We start from the raw sequence: 9,371 nt of genomic DNA on the forward strand, positions 1-9,371 counted from the left end.
GACACACACAAGCGAACAGATGCTTCGTAAGGCAGCATAGGCAAATTTCCCGAACAGTTGAGGTTTGGACTCAAATGCTACCCAGCTTAGTTCATATTATTTTCTTTCTGTTGGACAGAAAAGGTTTTTGCTACAGACAAACAATTGCACAATTAAGAGATGATCAGCTTTGAAGTGTTTCCTTGCCAAGCACCACCACCGCTTCCCACTTATTTTGGTCCTGTACCTCCGTAGGTCACAGGAGAGCCAGGGTTTAGAAAAGCAAAGAGCTGGCCATGCCAGACAGAAGCCTGCTAAAGGGCAGACAGCTGCGGTGCAGTTCAGTCCCTCTGTTATGCCAGGGCATTATGGGATGGAGAGATTTCTTTCTGCATTTTCCCATTTTCCATACCAGCCCTTAAAGAAGATTTCTTGGGGCCGGGGAGATGGCTCAGTGGAATAAGTGCTTCCCTGGCAAGCGCAATGGCCTGAGTTCAATCCCTGGTTCCGCAAAAAAAAAAAAAAAAAAGATTTCTTTCTCCAGTAGAAGAGTAGAGAGATGTGTTTGATGGCACATCCTGTCACTGCAACACTGAGGGAGGCTGAGGCAAGAGGATCACAAGTTGGAGCCCAGCCTGGACAACTTAGTGGATCCTGCCTGAAAAACTAAAATCGCAGAGATAGTGGGCTGGGGATGCATGTCAGTGGTAGGTCTCCCCTGGGCTTGACCCACAGTGTGGCAAAGAAGCCGGAGTGTTCTGGGAGAGAAGCACGTGGTAGAGCGTGGTCCAGCCTGTGCGAGAGCCCCACGGAAAGGAGGGAATTGAGGGAAGGATGGAGAACAAGAAGGAAAGGAAAAAGAAACAAGTCACTCATCACTTTGCCGTTGTCCTTGTAGGCTAGACATGAATTTGCTTAAAAGTCTTCCATTTCCTTTACACTGATTTTGAAGCTCTCATAGGCCACTTGTACTGGATTTTCAGCTGAAAAGCAAAGTCTGGCCAGGTGTGGTAGCACATACCTGTAGTTAACCCTCAGGAGGCTGATGCAGGAGGCTTGCTGAGAGTTCAAGGCCAGCCTGAGCTATATAGCTCGGGCATCTCAAAACAAACAAAAAGCAAAGCTAAGTCTTCTTTAATTCTTCACTCTAAAAATTCGCTTTTCTAGGGCGCCAGTGAGATAGCTCAGCAGACTAAAGTGCCTGCTTAGGCAAGCTTACACAAGCGCAGGGACCACAGTTCAATCCCCAGCACCATATGCCATGCCAGCCCCATAGTCTGGGTGTGGTGGTGCACACCTGTAGGCCCAGTGCTGGGGAGGCTGAAAACAGGAGGACCACTATGAATCCGAACTGCATAGTGAGACCTTGTAACACCCAAATAAAAAAATTTTAAAAAACCAAAACTTTTCTTGGAACCTAAGTTATGCAATCTGCCTCGTAAAACTCAAAAGCTCTTTAAAAATTGCTCCCTTTCCCAAGATTTAGCTTTGCTTTGGGCAGAGAGCAGGGGACACCAGCTTTTTGCAAACTATCATGGGTAAAAAAATAGGTTGGTGTTGTGACCACAGAAGAGGGCAGAAGGCAACAACCTCTTGTTTCTTTGTCTGCATTGTGTAGAAACCAATGGGAAACATTTTGCTCTTGAAAGGTCCCCAGAGCAATGTGTCCCTGGAAGAGAGCTTGGTTCAAAAGTGAAAGCTACAGAAAGGTTTGTTACGTCAGATAGGGGAATTACTGAGACTTTTGTTTTTTCTTTAAAATGTATTTTGCTAGCCAGGCATGATGGCGCATGTCTGTAATCCCAGCACCTGGGAGGCTGCAGCAGGATGACTGCAAGTTATAGAGACCAGCCTGGGCTACAAAGTGAGCTCAAGGCCAGCCTAAACTGCATAGGAGACCCTGTCTCAAAAAGACCCCAAAAAATGTATTTTGCTTTAATGTTTTTGTTACACTGGTTTTTGCTGTCACTCTTTTGTGGTGCTGGGAATCCAACCCAGCACCTCATATGCTAGGCAAGTCCTCAGCTGCTGAGCTGTGCCCCCAGACTCTACATTGTTTTCAGAAGTTGTTGTGTCTGAGGCTGGGGAGATAGCTCAGTGGAATAAGTGCTTGCCTGGCCAGTGCAAGGGCCTGAGTTCAATCCCTGCTTCATTGTTTCAGTGTTAAAGTCTACTTTAGAACTTTGGTCTGACTAAAATTAGACTGATTATAAATCTAAAATGCTTTAGGACAGAACATGGATCCAGAAAAAACTTTTTAAGTTTGTGTCACACTGTCACACTTTACCCAGGAGCCTTGCTTGCCTTGGGGCCAGACTGGGCTTCTCCCTTAAGTAATGTGCATTCCAGAACTGGATCCATAACAAATGCAGGCCTAAAAGTCCAGTCAGGCTGGCTTCGGGGGAGATTAGGGGAGCCAGGAGCACAGACTCACCAGCCTCTGCTTTCCAGGGAGGCGCGGACTCCAGGTGAAAGGTAGCAGGCCACTGCTCCAAGGGTCGAGGCGCGGCAGCCTGGCTCACCTGGCCGCCGCCGTCGTGGGAGACACCCGCCCCACCAGCACCTTGCCACAGCTGCACCTGGGCAGACCTCAGACGGCGCGGAGAGCCAGGCGCTCTCCCCTCCCTGGCGGGAAGCAGCACTTTGTCACTCGGGTGAATCCCAGCCTGTGCTTTTGCCAGGAAGCAAGAGAACTAAAGTCTTGGATGAACTAAGTGACAGTATTTTTGTTTGCACTTACTACACACCCACACCGGGTAGAACCTCTACAGAGTTCAAACAGACTTTATTCTTGTACAATTTTAATCAGTTCTTACTGTAGAATCCAGAGTCAATGCTCTAATTTTTTTTATAAATAATATATATTATGTATATGAAATGTGTATCTATGGCATGTCTGTTCGAAGACAGACACAGCTGCACACTAAAATGCAGCTAAAGGTGGTTTATAGAAAATCATAAGGTACTGGACTTTGTTACAAAGCAACTCGGGTGATAACTTCCATATGAGCAGATGAACAAGATTTTTTGCCCAAGAAAGAGGTCACAAGTCCCTCTTTGTAGAAAAGGTTGTAGAATGCTGTTCTTTATAACCAAAGGACTTCCATGAAACTCGGCGTGTTTGCTGTCTGCTCTGTTTTGTATGAGCATAGATGTTTAACTGCAAGTTTGGTGCCTGTGCCCCTTGGCTACCGGGCCACACACTGCCGTTCTCTGTCCTGCTTCCTAAGCATAGTAAGAAATCGCCCAGCGACATTCTCTAGTCTTCTACCTGGCCCAGCACCTCCCCACTTGACATTGTAACCGGTGACGATGACTGGGGCTGTGACACCAGGCCAGCATTTCCGGTACCTTGGTGCAGCCTGGACAGGGCTGGGATACAGTATTACTCTACAGGGTTGAGCCGGGCTTGTTGCTTTGTTTGGGTTTGGCAGCTTTCATTGTGGTGTGGTTTTGCTGCTGCTGTTTTGCTTGATTGTGAAGAGCACTGAAGAGACGGCCTGAACCAGGAAGTTCACCAATGCCCATTTCCCTGTAATTGCAGGAAGCGGTTGAACACACACGACCCCGCTCTTATGTCATTTGTAAAATGCTCGCACAAGCAGAGATGTAGACTTGTGTGTGGAAAGCTTTACAAAAGCACCCTCCACACCTGTAGACACCTGTGCAGTTGGTACAGAGGTGAGCTGTAAACCTGCTGAGAGGAGGAGCGAGAGCGTGCACAGCCTGCTGCACCCCGAGTGTCAGTCAGTGAGTGAGGCATCAGAGACTTTGTTGAAAAGCTGCTGTTCATGACGTTTGTGTATAGTGAGCTGTCTGTAGTATTTGACTTTGTTTTAAAAAAAACTGTAATTTATATCCCCTTTCACCATCATTGTATTTAATTGGTACAGATCTGTGTGTGTGTTAGAATACAAACTGTCTAATTCAGATTTTAAAACATCAGCTGTCTTCAGTAACTGTGCCTTTGTCTTAGAGCCAGGTCTCTGTATTAGCATATGCACATGGCCCTACAGTGCTAAACACTAACAGCTAACACTTATTGAGGGTTTCCCAGGGACTGTTTGAAACATTTGGTGTCTATTATAATTTCATCTGACAGCAATAAGTGGCAACAGTACTACTGCTATTAAGAGCTTCACACACGGGAAGCTAAGACAGGTTAATGAGGGGCTTGTGACAGGAACAGGACCCTAGCTGTCCTCTCTGTGTCTGAGCTGGTGACATGTCTCAGAGGAGCAGACCGCCTACAGAGCGGGCTGGGCACTTTCCAAAGTCTGGTGTGGGAAGTCTCAGGAGTTCCAGGTGAGCAGCATGTTGTGGGGGTGGAGCAGGTGGGACACGGTGCAGCGCCATGTTCCCAGTGCTCCACCAATCTTTACAGCGCCCCGTAGGCCCTTGCTGCCTGTGCAGCAGTGGCTGAGGATGGCTTACTGTGAAAGTGTTAGCTAAAAACAGTATTGTTACAGAATCTTGTGAGGAAAAAAACTAAGGTGTTCACAAGAGTCTTTCTGAAGTTATCAAGAATGAAATCTAGCCAGCTCTGGACAGAAGCATAATTGACACAGGCTTCCAGGAGAGGGAGGGCAGGACCAACACTTAAGCTGAATTCTATAGAACATGGCCAGGGAGGAAAAGCAGCTATTTTAATGTTCAGGTAATCAGTGAGAACTGAAAATACAGTTCTAGACAGAAAAAGAAAAAACTCTCTTCCTAGTGAGAGAGCAGTGGCATCAGGACACGGACGCTACTCTTCTCAGTGGTGACCGATAGAAGTGGTCATAGGGCACATTTTATTAAGTAGCCCGATCCAGACATGTGTGCAGCAGGGAATTTCTGGAGCATAACATCACCAGTGTCATCACATTTGTTTACAGTCACTTGGACACATTATAAAAATACAACCTTGCGTTTCTGTGGCACTGACCTATGGGAAGAATAACTATAAAAATACCTTCAGAGCTGGGCAAGGGCAACATACTGTCTTCTAAATTATACTGCTTCAGCCAACAATTCTCAAATTACAATATTCAAGCTTTAGAACAACATTGGAAAAAAGGCAACTCATTATGTGATTAAGGTTTTTTCAAACGTAAAGTGTTCTGGTCCTGTAGTGAAAAACTCTTAAAAGCCAGGGGAGTGGTGGTTCTTGCCTGTAATGCCTGCAGTTCGAGGCCAGCCTGGGTCACATAAAGGGATTTAAAGCCAGCTTATATTTTATAATGAGATCCTGACTCAAAAATAGAAAGCCTTGGGCGGGGGAGATGGCTCAGTGGAATAAGTGCTTCCCTGGCAAGCACGAGGGCCTGAGTTCAGTCCCCAGTTCCAACAAAAAAAAAAAAAATAGAAAGCCTTTTTATGGTATACAAGGAAGGAATACAGGTTCTTGCTCTCTTCTACAAAGTGTGTGCTACCAGCACCCGAGCATAGATTCAGCCTTCGGCTTTCTTCAATAACAGCAGCACATGTGTTTTCTATAATATGGATCCCAACTCTAATATTGAAAAACAAGAATGCAAAGTTAATTCTCTACAGCCAGTAGTTCATCTTGGGTTTTCTCCTCTCCTGGAAGAAGGAAATCTAAAGGACAGTGGCTTCCAGCCAGGTGTACTGGAGCTTGCGCAGTCTCCTGCAGATGAGGAGCCTGGAACCAAGAAGGCACCAACAACACTGCCACCAGGACAGAGGCAAGAACCGCCCATTCAGAGTGGGAAGGATCCCTAACAGGAGTGAAAGCAAAACCCCCAGGTCTAAATTTGACCTGTTTGTCATTTGCCTCTAATCCCCTGGGGGGAGGAGAAAGGAATTACAGATTTGAACCCCACTTAAAGGTCGTTTCCTAGATACAGTGTACAGGAAGAGCCCCACAGTCTCTGTCTTCCCCCACCTCTGTATTCTTAGCAAATGAACAGACTGCACCCAGCCTGGGAGCCTCCTGGCTGCCTGCGTCCCTGACCACACTTCTTACACGTAGGCGCAGGAAGAGCCTGGGGGTGTCTTGGGCACTGTTAGCTGAACCTGCCTCGCCAAGGCCACCATCTTGGAGCTCATCACAGAGTTTCTCAGTGCCCTGGGAAAGCGCACTTTGTGACCTTCAGGGACCCTGTACATGCAGACAGCAGATGCTGATTAATGCAGTAGTGCATGTTGTGTGAACAATCAGGTAAATTTTGAAATTGGGGGTCTCTTAAAAAGATCAACTTGGAGAAAATGGCTCCAGTTTGGTTTCAGCATAATGTGAAGCCACTTGACCCTTTCACAGTATCTAAAATGCTTTGCACTCGTTTATTTTAAAACTGGAAAACGGTTCTTATAATAGCTGTGAGCAGTTATTTTGGGCCTTCATCTCAGTGGGTGTCTGAGTCAAACCATGGTGAGATTCTGAAATTTCTCTGTTACTGTTTGTCTTTTCCATGATCAGCAGCAGATTTAGGGATATCACAACACAGTCGACCACTTTTCCTGAGATTTTTTTTTTACTTAACACATCAGTGAAAAGCTACACCTTTGTGTGATTCATCGCCCCTGTTGAATCAACATAATATGCCTAGTATGTGGCTAACTGCAGATAAACCAAGCCTGCTTACCACGTTAGAACTAAAATACCTAGCTGGGAAAACTGCCAGGAAGGAATAAAATCACTGGGATTGAGGATATAATATCTAATCTCCGTACCACCAGTACTTGGGCTGCTTTATGTGGGGATGACAAGTTACCCATATTTTTATGCTAGTCTTTGTATATGTAATGGTGTAGTTTTGTAAGGCAGTATTAGTTACCTGTTGCTACATAATGGGTTACCCTTACTCTTAGCAGTTTAAAACAGAAGTAACTAACTGTATCATTGCACTTTTCTTATAACTGAGACGCAGGGCTTTGCTACTGAGTTACACCCCCAGCCCTTTTTTATATTTTAAGATGGGGTCTCACTAACTTGACAAGTTGCCCAGATAGGCCTGAACTTGCAACCCTCCTGCCTCAGTCTCCGAGGGTTCTGGGACTGCTGGGGAGCCACTGTCCCCAGCTGGCTTTACACTACTCCCGGGATTCCAATCTTTGGGTGTGGATGAGCAGTTTTAGCTCCATCCTCTAACAAGCTGTAGTCAACGTCAGCCAGAAGTGTGGTTTGCTTGCCACAGAAGGTCCACTTCTGGGGTGTTTGTACACACAGCTGGCAAGCTTGTGCTTTGACCGCCACCTTCCCCCAAAGTGAGTGGCTCCAGAAAAGAAGCCACAATCCCTTTATACCATCGCCTCAGAAGTCTGACTTTATGTCCTTCACATTGCATGCATTGGACTTCAGAAGGAAACCCTAAAGTCAGGCTCCCATGGAGAAGAGACTTGGGCTTGCCTTTGGAGGTGAGGAATCTGAAGTGTGTGGCCGTGTTTTTAAATCACCCTGAGGAGCTGGAGAGATGGCTCAGTGGTCTAAAGCACCTACTTAGAACAAGCTTAGCAAAGCATCAGGGACCGCGGTTCGATCCCCCAGCACCACATGCCAGCCAGCCCCGCCCCCTGGTGGGCTGAGCTGGCCACACACACACACCACTCTCTCTCTCTCTCTCTCTCTCTCTCTCTCTCTCTCTCTCTCTCTCTCTCTCAAATAAATAAATAAATAAATAAATTGTTTAAATCACCCTGAGTTAGAAGTTGTGTGACAGAAGCTGTAGGTCAAAACAAAGCTAACTGGAACCTATAAATGAATATAAAAAATCCAACCTGACCTAATTTTTTAAATTCATAAACGGGGCATGAGGAAAGGGACATCTGATGGAAAATGATATTAACTTCAACAGAATATTCACTTCAAATGAAGATATTCCAAAAATAAGGATCACAGCTGTACTAGTATTCTGGATGGAGACAAAGGGACCAGAAACTTAATTTTGCTCAGACCTCCTTGTTAGGTTCTTCGCAGATCTGCTTCATTTGAGGTGCAGGTCTGGCAGCTCTGCTCAGTACCGGAATCCACACATTTCCCTATTAAGGCAAGAAGTATCAGTGAGTGACATTGGGAACAAAACTGCCAACTGAAGAAAAGTTTATCAATACAGACCTATTTTTCTGAAGATACTGGCAAAGATAGGGTTATTTTATTGGTAAAATGTGATGCATTCTCTTGGTATCAGTGCAAGCACTTTCCTTAGAGAAGCCTTAGTATCTTTGTATAAAATACTATAATTAATCTTCATTTTTCATAGTTTCTTCCCTCACTAAACTGCCTACTCTATGCGGCAAGGCCCCTGCCTGTGCTATGTGGCACCATGTCCCATCGCTTAACGTAGGGTCAAGGACGGCAGGTACTCGGAAGTTACTAAATGGAGAAGCCGCCAGCATCAACTGCCCTGAAGACCTGAAGTTTTTATTCCTAACAGGAAGGTATGAGTGTGAACTACCTTTACAGTGTTGTGGATATTTACATAATATTCTGTTCCCCAAGGCTTCCATTTCTCCTCCATTAAAAGTGATTTTTTTTTTTTTTTTTTTTTTTTTTTTTTGGTGGAACCAGGGATTGAACTCAGGCCCTTGCACTTGCCAGGGAAGCGCTTATTCTACTGAGCCATCTGCCTGGCCCTAAAAGTGATTTTTTAAAACTCTTTCAATTAATAACTTTATTCTGGAAAAGCAAATCATATTCATATAAACACTGACATTATAAAGAACAGGGAAAAGTGAAAGGGAAGAGGAAGCAACCCTCTAAAAATCCTGCTTGAGGCTGGTGGGATGGCTCAGTGGTCTAAAGAACCTACTTAGAACAGGCTTAGCAAAGCACAGGGACCGTGGTTCAATCCCCCAGCACCACATGCCAGCCAGCCCCGCCCCCAGGTGGGCTGAGCTGGCCACACACACACACAAATAAATAAAATTAAAAAATAAATAAAAATCCTGCTCAAGGGCCGGTGAGATAGCTCAGGGCACTAAGCGCCTGCTTGGGCAAGCACAGGGACAGGGTTCGATCCCCGGCACCACATGCCAAGCTGGCCCCACCCCCAGGTATACTGAGCTAGCCCCCCGAGACCCGATGTGGAGCATACCTGTAATCCCAGCACTGGGGAGGCTGGAAATGGATCACCATGAGTCTGAGCTGTATAGTGAGACCCTATACCAAATAACATTAAAAAAATATAAAAGTCCTACTCATACTGTCTCACCCGATGATACCATCATAGTGCTTTGGGCCATACTCAGTCACTCAAAGTATAATAAACCACAAATAAAATCTTCCCTGAAACATACACTGCTGCTCTTTGAGATGGCAGGAAAAAGGAGCCAGAAGTGAGGGTGGGAAGATTTGTTCTTTTGGCAGATCCTCAGTCATTATAGATGTTGTTGCACTGTTAATAAAAAATATACTCTCAAATTAATTAATTAATTAAAAAAAGGGGGGGCTG

The 9,371-nt window shown here is 45.5% G+C and overlaps 1 protein-coding gene and 1 pseudogene across 1 annotated transcript in view; one reads left to right on the forward strand and one right to left on the reverse strand.

Annotated features, from left to right (window-relative positions):
• Kif13a (kinesin family member 13A) overlaps positions 1–3,921 on the forward strand; it is a 201,125-nt gene extending 197,204 nt beyond the window's left edge. Inside the window, exon 42 of the mRNA XM_023712054.1 lies at positions 2,431–3,921. Within this exon, the coding sequence (XP_023567822.1) occupies positions 2,431–2,451 (21 nt within the window). The 3' untranslated portion in view covers positions 2,452–3,921. The remainder of the gene's footprint in view (positions 1–2,430) is intronic.
• Positions 3,922–7,869: 3,948 nt separating this feature from the next.
• Positions 7,870–9,371, reverse strand: part of LOC101568916 — a 3,028-nt pseudogene continuing 1,526 nt past the window's right edge.

Source organism: Octodon degus, unplaced genomic scaffold (genome assembly GCF_000260255.1).
Source record: "Octodon degus isolate 3935 unplaced genomic scaffold, OctDeg1.0 scaffold00023, whole genome shotgun sequence".
Taxonomy (NCBI): Eukaryota; Metazoa; Chordata; class Mammalia; order Rodentia; family Octodontidae; genus Octodon; species Octodon degus.